We start from the raw sequence: 12557 nt of genomic DNA, 5'->3' as shown, positions 1-12557 counted from the left end.
CACATTCACATAAGGCAGCCCTTCATACTTTGTCTGAGCTACATGAACAGCCTACAACCATGCTTAATGGGCATCTCCTATGGCAAGCAAAATCCCCTCTTCTCTCAGCTCACCTAGCAGCAAAAGGAAAAAGGGCTGTGGAAAACGTTTTAAACGTAAGGGAACAACTTTGACAATAAAAAGTGCATATGGGCACGAAAAAGAGTAACAAATGGGATTTCATTTGCAGGGTTTTAGTTGTTTTTTGCTTGTGAGGGACGGAAGATACAAGATAGATGCATAGGGAAAGAAATTAAGAAATGGTGGAAAGACGGAGTAATTGTGCATCATAAAATGTCCCACTGCCTTTTCCAGGGCCAAGTCCTCGCTGTGTTTTTAATGAACTAATTTATTCTATTTTGCTGGCTTTACCTCTTCCAGCAACAAAAGACAGTGTCCCATTCTGCTTTCCAAAGTGCTCTGTATAAAGGTTTGTTTAGTATCTAGGTCTGTTCTGTGACATTATTTTAGTTTACATAATACGCATCATACATCAAATGCAAACTTTAGTTTGTCCTCTGCCTCGAAAGGCATTGCTAATTAGATTTTTTCTTTAGAATATGGCTGATTGTGGCTATTATCTACTATTAATGTATAATAATGTAGAAACCAAATATAGTGTTGTTTCCGTGCACAAATATTCACTTTCATGTCAAACAATGGCAACAAAGGCAAGAATATGAATCAGTAGCATACTTCATGTGAACACAAAATCGCATTCTGGATTTGGTCAAATATTTAATCTCTCCTCCTCTCTTTCCCTGTGTCTCGGTCTCCCCTCCGTCTTTCTCTCTGAATAATATGCCAGTGGGAAGTGAAAAAAAAAAGAAAACTTAGAGCACGGATCCCTACTCCTCCGCTCTTCTCGACTGCACGTCTGTGATGTCATAATCACTCACATCAAAGGCTGTGCGCTCAACACGGCGACTGTCAGCTTCCCTGGAGGCGTCATTAAAAACGAACAGAGCAAACCGAGCCGGGCCTGACAGAAACGCATCAAAACTTCCTTACACCCGTAGACGCACACAAACAGAGCCAGTGCGTGCAACACAATAATGTGCATGCGCAAACATTCATGAGCATGCACATACTAGTCAAAAAGTATGACAGAGACACGCATGCACGCACCCACACACAAATATATAATCATAATCATCACAAATACACTAAAGAAAAATACCCACATTGCACATGATCCCTCAAGCTCAGATACACGCTCTGCTAATGAATGAATGTCTACTTCTCCTGTATGACAGTGTCAAAGCTCCCTCACTCTATCATGTATGAATGAAAGCAGAGCATTCAAACGCTTGTGGCTTGCATCCATCTGCACTGTACATGTGACTAATCACATCCTCAGCATGTGAACATCTGTCGTGAAGATGCGCCGTCGTGATATACGTACATTCACGACGCACACTCGTGCCGCTGCCAGTCTGTGGCACAATATAGAGTGTGCACACGAATGTAGAAGGAGCCTACATGTAGCCACCCTCCCACTTTTCATCTCTGTCTGTCTAACTCACGCATTTGCCCACACACACGGGTGCATGCACATGCACGGACGCACACTCATTTACACAAACTGGAGGAAGGACTATAAATAGTATGCCTATGATGTGATGCTGAGTGGTTTCTCTCCTTGGGTTTGTGTGGATGTGACTGAGTAAAGAGAGAGTGAGGTAGTGAAAGGAGTATGTTTTTAGGGTGTGGGGGTACAAAAGAAAGAAGGGCTCTGCTCATGTCTGTTGTACAGTCAGTGCATGATCAGCATGACAAGGATGGAGATTCCACCTTGATTTGAAATAAATATAAGGCATTACTTGTTAAAATAAGCATCTGTGTTTTTGTCTGTGAGTAAATCCAAGAAAGGTTTATGTAAGATTTAACTTCTTGGTCGACGTGGCGTTCCATATGTATGACTTACCCCTGGCAGGGTCTTCTGCTCATGCAATGCATTCTGGGCTTTCAGGGCTGACTCTCTGGCACAGTAGGTGAGGAAGGCACAGCCTGAAAAAAAAAGAGGAAGAAAGAGAAAGACCTGATTATGTTATGAGAACTGGGGGCAAGGAAGGAGAGACAGCTATGGGAGGAGGCTGCACCAATCATCAGCGAATAGCCAAATTCAACACACTGACAAAACACACAAAAACACACACGGAAAGCCTGCAGCCACATCTCTGAAAGCCTGTCCACATGGTCGCACAGGGAATTCACTCGTGTTTGTGTTGGTGCCTATGCGTGTTTGTGCACAATGAACTGCATTTCAATGACTGAACAAACAAAATATTTCTGTATATACAAATGCAGAAGAGAAACAAGAGAGACCGAATATTGCATGGAGGTGTAACGATTGGTGCATCCTGCTGCACAAGAGCCACTGTGGCCACATCAACACATCAGATCTGACTGAGCGTTCGGCCTGGCAGTCTGAAATAGCAGTTATCCATTTGTCCATCGCAGTCTCCTGGCTGCTGTGACATGGATAGACAGTCTGACAGCTTCTCCCTTTCTCTCAGCTCCCCTCCCCTCCCCTCCCCTCCCTCCACCTTTCATTTCTCCATCTTTCAGCTCCATATGTTCCAAGACTACCCACAATCTTTGGTTTTGTTAGCACCCGGGCTGACATGCAGGGGTGGAAAGAAGATGGAGACGCAAGAAGCACAGAAGACGAAGAAGCCGTGGGGAGCATGTAAGCTGTTCCCTCACCATCCTCTGTTGACAGTGAGGCACACGCCACTGTTAGAGAGCTGACAAGCTGTCAATCTACAGATCAAGGCTAATGATTCATGTGCTTGACAGTTTAATAAAACACTTACAAAGACAACTGCACAAAAGACTACCGTGTTAAAACACAATTTCATATTGTACACGCAGGTGTTTAGCTTGCTTGCACTCCCCTCACTCGTGCACATACACACACAAACACACTTCTTTATATAAACTAATCAAATTAAATTCTCCACATGGGAAAAAATAAATCATCCTAGAGAGAACTTGCGCAATGAAACTGATTTTAGCAGCATTTGCAGCTCTTTGAAAAAGTAAATATTTCGGTGAACAAATGAGGTGCATATAAACACTAGGACAGTGGGAATAAAAAAACTCCTCATGTACAGATTTAAACATATCTTTTTCATTGCTTGAAACTACAGACGTCTGCATGTGGGCTTTGGCAAACAGTTCCCTGCTGCCACGCAGCAAATGCAAGCACAAAGAGACAAAAGAGCCACAGTTTGTCCTGTGAACATCAAGGGCTAAGCATTAGATGATTATCATAGACCGCTTCCCCCAAAGACACAAACACAGTGCAGTTTAAAGAAACCGCCCCCTTCTAATAGCGCTTCCCATTTGTGGTTGGCTTTTTTCTTCTTGAATACTCTGGGCCATTTATTGTTGAGGGCAGCACCATGTACTGTGGAAGCAGCATGCTTTCCATCCTCTCTGCACTGTGTCTTTAACCCCAGGTCGTCCTGATGGTGGGACACTGGGGAGCACAGCCTGTTGGTGTTTTTAATTAATGGGCCTCTCTCTCATTAGGTGGAGTGGGAGCTGGCCGTTGACAGCTCTGCTACCTTCTCGTCCTCTCAGTGGCTGTTGTGTTAATGCTACATGCTGGCACTGTCCCTTATGATACACCAGTGCCTATGATACATGTGCCTGACACTCGTAGTTTTGACACTGAAAGAAATATGTATAGTTCTTTAGATCGAAGCAAAAAAGCATTACAGTGACAAGACTCCAATACAGTGTTTTTTAAATGTTAAAAAGGAAAAACATATGCTCTTTTTCACAAGCTGACATCATTTGCAGAAGTCTTTTTGAAATATTAGTGATGTGCTTTGGTCAAAGTAACACAGATAGACACCACGGCACCTGTTTTTTCTCCCATCAATTTACAAGATGATTGAGCAGATCGTTTTTGGGCGGTGAGACTCCCTGGACTTCACTCCACCCTCTCTTCATCAGGGTCTGCCTTTTGTAAGACTTGACTTGTAGTACTTAATAACCCTTTGGAGCACATTATTACAATATGAGAAAGCATACAATAAATACTTGATTGGCAGTTGTATTTTATAATACTTACACTGGCTTCATCAAAGACCCTAAGGTCTTATTTGGACCTTGGACAGCTGGCAGGCAACCAATCCCTCTTTTGGGCACGGTCCTGTCAAGTAACAGCCACTGGCTGATTTATAACACCACCAAGAACTAACGTCATCATTTCTCGGTCACATATTGGCTCCATAAACGTATTAATTTCACTGTATTTTTTTTAACTGTAATTTCACCCTAATCCCTAACCCACTGTCGCTTCATTCCTCTGTATTCTGTTTGATTTTTGAATGGCAAACAATAAGAAATGTTGCTAATATGACCAATATTTTAGCAGTGTTTATTATTTAAATGGATGTCACTATTAATAAACAGACAGCAAAAAAAAAGAAAGTCAACATCAGTTAGAAGTCAGATTTCTTCGTTGGGACATAAAAGATTAAACGGAGTACTGGTAGAGCACTATAAATTAATTTATTTATTATGTTAAGTGGATTATATAATCAGTGCTTAGATTTGATGTTAATAACAAAGCAAAAAGCAAAGGCAAAACAGTTTCAACTTACAACATAAGAAGAAAAGAATTGGAAAAGTTTCAATTCTTCTGACGTTCATTGAAAGCAAGATAATTTACTGTTGAAGTTAGGTGGAGATTATGACAAATTGGACTGGATGATCTTGTGCCTTGTGAAGTGATATAAGATTTGTCCTGCAATCTGAACAGCTAATTGAAATGATACATGGGGTCTAAAACAAAATGCCCTGTTTTTTTCTGAGTTTTTCAGTTGGTAGTGACTTCAGATAACAAAATATAGGCCTTCGAGCACCAAAATGTCACTTCTAAAGTACTCAAGAAGAAATCATTTTGTTTTCCCTTTTTCCTTCAACTCATCTTGATTTGGGGTCTTATATGGACATTACATGGGCTTTGGAAAACTCAAGTCAGTTTTCATCATAACATCACAGCATCATAACAGATGTAAATAAACACTATCCAAACAAATTATTCCAGCAGCATTACATCCAAACCAGCACAGAAATAAAGTTTCTATCAGTGTTTTTACAGAAAAAAAGCTCACAGGAAGATCTCAGAAATATACAATGAAAGACACAAAATGCTCAGAGCCACAGCTACTGTCACCAGTGCAGCACCATTACTTTGGTTATCCTTTTGCTGTTTTGCAGGTTATTAGTCATGTGTAAATATGTTATCCAGTAGGTAATTGATACAGAGATTATTTCAAATACTATTTTTCTGCAGGGTCAGGTAAGAAGCTAACATAATTTTATTGATAGTGGGTGGATATATAGCTGCATGTTTGGTCAAACAACATGTTTAAACAACGTCTGTGTTGTGAACATAATTTTACATTATTGTTGATGTTCTCGACCATTTTTGATGTGGTCCAAAACTCCTGTAGGTCACAACTCTTGGTTTAAACAGACTAGTTGTGATTGTATACGAACAGTGTGCTTCCTGTACAGCTTCTTTAGGTGCTATACCTGCTTTGTAGCAGTACCACTGACTCAGGTGTGGCACCTGCTGTTTAGGATGTCAGCTGTGGTAAGTCCAGCACGCCGGAAGCACTGGTATAGAAGGTTATGGTGTTGTGTTGATGTCACAATTCGCTAGCACAAAACAATTATTGCATCAAGCATAATCAGCCCATTCCCCAAAATAATTTAACCAGAAGGCCATCAGAGGCCTCATACTGTATAATAATTCCTAATGAAATTCAAAATTTACCCAATAAAAGTGTAACCAAAATGTAGAAGGGAAAAATACAGATATGGGCTTCATTACCTACAGTGAATAGCCTCACATCAACATTCAGAGGTTATCAACAACAATTTCAAACACTGATCAGACTTTCACAATGAAAATCTGACATAAACAGCTCAGGAAAGTTATGTCTTGTAGACAAAACACACCATTGGACTTTATTTCTGCAGCTCTCTGCAAGCTATTTTAGCAAGTACATTCGTCAGTGTGCAGAAGGTATGAGATGTCATACAGATGGTGCACCTACACTGCCTTTGCCATTCATGTGTGCAGTGCATTAGGGCAGACACATTGCTTCAGTGTGTGCACTATAGATGTAGGAAATTTAAAGTAACCATTATACGCCAAGTTAAAAGCTAGCATCTCTGCAGCTTTAGTCACAGCACTTGGCTAAGGTTAGCTTGCGCACACAGTAAAGGCACTTAAAAAAGATTGTAGGGAACATGATCCAGGCAATTACATTTCTCTACTCAATTTAATTGGTAAAATAAATTATATCATGATTTTAGTGTATTATATACATTACTATTGATTATATACAAGTGGATATATTATCCCTTTATAGCACTGAAGTTCTGGGATCTCAATCAAGCTTAGATATTAGCCATCCTAGGATTTACCCCATTGTAACTGCAATGATACCCTGTGGGGTAAAATGACCCTGGTTGAGATAAACTGTGGATTAATGCATGATATTCTGTATGATCATTATATTTGGTATATGTACAACAAATTACAAGTGTTGAGTACTTGCAAAAAAGTTCAAATTTGGGGTATAAAGTGTACTTTCTATTACTACATCAAAATTGGGCTTTGAAGGGACTTCTAAAAACTAAGGCTCCACTTTTTCTTATAGTCATACATGCATGGCCAAGACAATGACGCTAACATGTTGAAACACAGACACATACATTCATATATACAAACATGAAAAGTGACAGTCAACAAATGCTTAATTTATCATCACTGTCACAAGTCAGAGGTTGGCAGCGGCACTAGTATCTGACTAAGACCCATATTGGCCCAGGAGAGAGAGATAAGCTGTTTGTTTCAGCTGTCAATGCTGCCAATTTAGTTTCCCATCACTTTAAATTCAAATCAACAGTAGCGCAGAGGGGATCTGAGTGAATGTGTGTGAGAGGAGAGAAATGGAGAGAGGAATGAGGGGAGAGAGAAGGAATGGCAAAAGAGCAAAAAGAAAGAGGGGGAGGAGAACAGCAGAGAAGAAAAGCAGAACAGCAAGGGATGCTCGGAAAGACAGGGAGAGGGAGAGTAGATAAGATCACCTAGCTTCTGTGAACACCATCCCCCTGTGTCCTACACTCGCTTCTTATCTCAACTGCTGCAGACACCCTAAAGGGACACACACCCACCGAGAGAGAGAAACTGAAAAAGAGTGAGAGACAGTGAAAAGTATGGGGAGGGGAAGGAGAGAAGATGAAAGAAAGCAGCAAGGGAATGGAGGAGACTGAATAACTTTCTGGTGAAGGAAGAAGAAAGAAATCCACCAACTGTCACCAGGCCTTATTCAAATGACAGCTGTGTTAGACCACACAGAGCTTTGACCTTGTTAAATCTAGAAAACCTTGACTTGATGAGCTGTCTTGGCTTGACGAGTTTCCCCGAAAGTTGACTATGTGAAGACTTTGCCTCCTTATATTCAAATAGGTGTAATTTAAGTCATTGAACTTACTTTATGTTAGTTATATCTAATACCCTTGTTAAAAGATTTTTTTAATCAAGTTCTCTGTTGTCACTGAAGATGATGTCATGAATTATGAAGCACTGTCACCTTTTTAACCAATATATTAGCAGCACACTCCCTGTTGTATTATTTCAGCTATTTAAGCCTTGGTTTGGTGGAGCACCATGCAGTCAACATGGCTGTAGTCATTATTCTGGAAAGCTGTTCACCTGTTAACACTAACAGCAGAAACAGAGCAACACTATCCACAATTTCAAACAGTATTTTCAAATAGAATTTCTCTCCAGCTCATGATTATAAGTCAAATAGTACCTTCAGTAGTTCAGACAAGCATAGTCAGTTTTAGTCACCAGCCTTTTCTTTCCAGGCCTTTATGAATTCACTCTGCGTCACCCAATTAGTTGCCTTTATAACTGAGACTTTATAACTGCCCCAACACTCTTACAGACTTGCAAGTTATGTCTATATTTGAAGTATTAATAACTTTGTTTTATGCAGCTTTTTCACTGAATGTCATTTTACTGATGTAAGGCTAGATGTGAGCACAGAGCAGCGTTTTTGGCTCAGAAAATAATGGCTTTCATCCAATCATAGGTAGCGTGGTTCACACACAAGTGGTATCTTTTTTTGTACCTCTGGAGGCTGCCTGGGCTTAGCCATGCATTACCTCCTCCTTCTGATTAGGACTGTGGATCAGAATAGGTTTTCCGCCATGCTATAGTTTTTCAAATGTAAGAATAGCAGAATACCTCACACTAAAATCAGCTGAAGGGAGCTCTTTCATTTCAAGTTTTATGCAGTCTTCCTCTTGTCTCTTTAAGGATCCATCTTTCCTGCCAGTTTCTCTCTGTGACATTGTGAGGTCCTGGTCTTTCTAGACGGGGTGCCCTGGTAAGACTTATGTCATGACTCGGTGTCTTAACTGGGTTTAAATTTAATTGAAATTATATGATCATTGACTCAACAGTTCCTCATATCCAAGTAGCTCAAAGCATTAGAGTCTTCAGTTTTTTGGGACGTATACTTTCTCGGTTGGTCTCTTGAGATTTTTTTCCAATGATGAATCGGGTGCTAATACGTAACGACAAGTTTTCATCATTGCTGCTCTATCATATTCCATAGTCAGCGCATCTATCCTCTGAAGAGCTGAATTATTAAGGAAGCAGATCATAATGTTTTCCGAGAATGACACAACAGTAATGGGACTTTCAGAGAAGTTTCATTATGATTTGAATTAAATGGAAAAGTGACATGCATGCCACCACTCAAAGTTTCATACCTTACATCACACATTCCTCTGTTTGAAGCTACTATTGATGTGTTTTGCCAAATTAATTTTGTGCTGATCATCCAGCATCCAGAGGGGCTCATGTGTGCTTGCATGAATCGAGAGAAAACATGATATCAACACAGTCTCTCTCTTAAGTCACTCTAATGGTCTCTTCCCAAATGGTAATCTTCATCGTTCACTCATCCTGCCTGCTCTGTGCTCATCACAGTCACTTGTACAGTGACTATAGGAGATTCTAAACTCATCCTCCAAAGCTTCCCAGCCTCCTACTGCATTAATACTGTAAAATGTTTTTTTTTTGCATATATCGAGTTCAATCACAATGTATGTTATGACATCAATTGCTTCGCTGAATTTTCAATGAGGCCTCTACCTCAATGTATTTATCTGTTTGAATTAATGTTCAACAAATAAAACAAAGCAGTTTAACACTAGCCAATTTCAAAATTTGTGCATAAGCCTATGGTGTTGTGAAGGTATTGCACTGAAGCAGCTGGAAACACACTGATGGGAATATGGAGTGTGTATAAAAGAGGCATATATGACAATAGTAAGATGAAGAAGAGAAATTTTCAAATGGTGGTAATCTGCAACTTCAGTGATAGATGTCACTAAATCCAATACATTTGACCTTTGATACAAAAACACAGATTATTGGAATGTTTGACTCTTGGTTGAACTTGGTTGTGACTTGACCTCTGTGATATTTATTGGTGTGGCTCTGATTGAGGAACTGTAGGTTTTGAATTCTCCCCTGACACTAATTACAATTTTAACAGAATTAAAAGTTCTCCTGAATTAGCCCTTTGTACTGTTATTGGATGCATAAATTACTTTTTACCATCATGCATTGCCTGATGCCACCCAAGACCAGAAAACTTGAGAGACAATGTTATTGCACAGAATCCTCTAATTATCTTGTGCCCATTAATTCAGGGAGTGTAAAAGGCTGACATAAAAAGCTCCCTTCTCTCTCTCCCCTTTTATTCCCAGCCACAGACGTGGAGAAACTCCCAGTGATCATTTAAATATTTCAGAACATCTTGGTATGAGCCTGAAAAGAGTCAATAGCATTAAAAAGCTTTATCCATGGCACAGCTGAATCACTGCTGCACTGGACTGGAACTCTGCCTCGCAAAACTTTGTCATAAAAGTTTGTTTGAGGCTGTCCAATTTCAGTCAGTCAATAGAAATCCCCATGTCTCCATTTACCTCAGCTCTGTTCACACTTATCTCCACCTGAAAGGGTTGACCAAGGACACCGTTTGCTCAATAAACAGAGGAATTATTTTTTTTCTCCTTTTTGAAAGATTGATCTTAAGACAAGAATGTTCTAACTGGATTTTTGTGAGTGCAAAGGCTCTTGAATTTACTGTTAAAATGGGTCAAAGTAAAGATGAAACTTCCTTACTTATTGTATTTGGGAAATAGCTCATTAAGTTTTAGTCTTTTAGCTTCATTATGAATGAATACTAGTCAGAGCAAAATAGGGATACAAATAGGTGTTGCATTAAAAGATTATCTGACTGCAATTTTACCGTGTCCCTCACTATGACAGCGGTTTATATCTGATTTTGAAATTAAACCAAAATAAAACACAAAAAGTGTGTTCAGCCTGGTCTGTCAGTTTTTTCCAGTTCACAGCGCTCAGGTGCCATGACAGCAGGATCCGTGCCCAATCATGGTAATGAAAACCTTGTAGGAGAGTTTGGACAGGTTTTATTTATTCATTCAATACTGTGATCCACGAGAGTTCTCTGAAAAGCTGATTATATGCCAAATTAGCCCATCTCTACTACAAGGTACCAGTTGACCAATCAGAGCAGCTGTCAGAGTGAGGAAGGTGCCTTGGAGAGATTGGAGATAAAATAGACTCCTTCAGACAGAAGTTACTGCAGCAATTTCCAGTATGACAAAAATAATGTAATATTATTTATTAAACAATGTCATTTCATATTTGATGTATTATAAGTATTTTTTGAATACTTATGAATATCACAACATCTAACTCATTCTTATAGACCCAGGAAACAAAATGATCAATCAGTAAAGGAGCAAATAACCTCGCCAAAGTCTGATATGAATTTACCAACCATTACATTTAATTTGAATCATTCCAGTTCAATTTAATTCAGTTCAGTTCAAACCAATTCAGCTGGTTTATATGGCACCAGGTCACAACAAAGGTCTTCTCAGGGCACTACACAGAAAAACAATTTAAATATAAATCTAATAAAGCACAGTCCAAATCAGTCCATTTGTAATCCAGTTCAAGGCAGTTAATTCAGCTTATGTCTAATTCAGTCCAGTTTAGTTCAGTGAAATAGTACACAACATTACTGGATCACACTGGATCTTCACTTTGATGCACTCCCTTGTCCTGTGCATACACAGGGTAGTGGGCGACAGAAGAGAGGAAGACGGGAAGAGACCTCCAGCAAAACAAATTTGATCAGCTGTGGAATAAATGTTATTCACTTAATAAAACTGAAAACTGCTCTTTGTTAAATGTATCTAACTATTGTATCTAATAAAATCTACTATCAAAGTGTAAAACCCATTCAAGCCCCCTGAGTTTTGGTGCTGCGAGGAATAGTATTTCAATAGAGTGAGCAAAAGTCATTCATATCCCCGTCACCTTTGCTGACCTTTCAGATCATTACTCACCATGGAAAAAAGAGACAAAGGACAGAAGCTATTTTAGGGGACATGGCCAAGATCTCCAAGAACAAAACAACTTTCTCCTGTATCATCTTATGATCTTTGACTGGCAGCTATAAAATCTGATTATATAAAAAAAGCACTCTGCTCGATGTGAACAGATGGAAAAAAACCCCACTTACATCAAGAATTTTTCAAAAGACTAAAACAAGCTTTAAAGATTTAGTAGCTGTTTCAGAGACTAATCACTGCTGGTCTTAAGCATGATATAATTTCAGCTAAGTGAGGCAGGACTGAGGAGCAGTGCTATGAAATAAGAGGTGAATTAATTTGTAATGGTTTGAATTACTGTAGCAGCCCAGCTCTTTCATAGGTGAGTATTAGCAGATACCTCAGTCGTCTCTTCAGGGAAACAAGAAGAATCTATAATATAGGAGCACTCAATGAGCATGGTACTGAAGGAACTAAAGAGCAAGAAAAGACAAATGTTAATAACCAAGGAAAAATCTCAAAGGAGTTTGCTGCTGTACACCAGTTACATTTTTCTACTCTTAAAAGTGCAAGACTTAGTAATTTTTAATGATAAAAGTGACTTCAAGTTGAACTTAATGAGTTTCTCAGATAAGGAGGGGAAAATTGTCAAATAAAACTAATTTTTCATGTTCTGGCTGAATATTGAGTTGAGTTTGTTTTTTTGTTTAAATCCAAAGCAGCATGAGAGGAGTGTGTGAGCCTTATAACTGTTTTTTATGAATACCAACATTTGTCATGCATATTCCTTGGCCTAAAACTGCCCTGGAGTGCCAGCTAACCGCATTTCACGACTTTGGTTGCCATTCCAGTAGCACATGTTTTGCTTTATGGTACCATGTTGCCGGCAGACAACATCCTTTCACCACAATGCATAAAGTAAAAAAAAAAAGAAGACACTGTCATGACAAACAAAGTTGAATGGAAATAAACACCTTGGCAGATCCATCGAAGAGACCTAAGACAATGACATTGAAGGAATAGATCAAATA

The 12557-nt window shown here is 39.3% G+C and overlaps 1 protein-coding gene across 11 annotated transcripts in view; it reads right to left on the bottom strand.

Moving 5' to 3' along the window:
- The window catches only part of celf4 (CUGBP, Elav-like family member 4), an 83904-nt gene that overhangs the window by 54968 nt on the left and 16379 nt on the right, over positions 1-12557 (bottom strand). For all 11 annotated transcript variants that reach the window (XM_072382603.1, XM_072382605.1, XM_072382604.1 and 8 more), the window contains exon 2: positions 1967-2049. In XM_072382603.1, the coding sequence (XP_072238704.1) occupies positions 1967-2049 (83 nt within the window). The remainder of the gene's footprint in view (positions 1-1966; positions 2050-12557) is intronic.

The sequence above is a fragment of the Leuresthes tenuis genome, unplaced genomic scaffold (assembly GCF_036924035.1).
Source record: "Leuresthes tenuis unplaced genomic scaffold, fLeuTen1.0.hap1 SCAF_3, whole genome shotgun sequence".
In the NCBI taxonomy this organism is placed as follows: domain Eukaryota; kingdom Metazoa; phylum Chordata; class Actinopteri; order Atheriniformes; family Atherinopsidae; genus Leuresthes; species Leuresthes tenuis.
The sequence above is the reverse complement of the archived record's forward strand: the minus strand, read 5'-3'. Positions and strand labels throughout refer to the sequence as shown.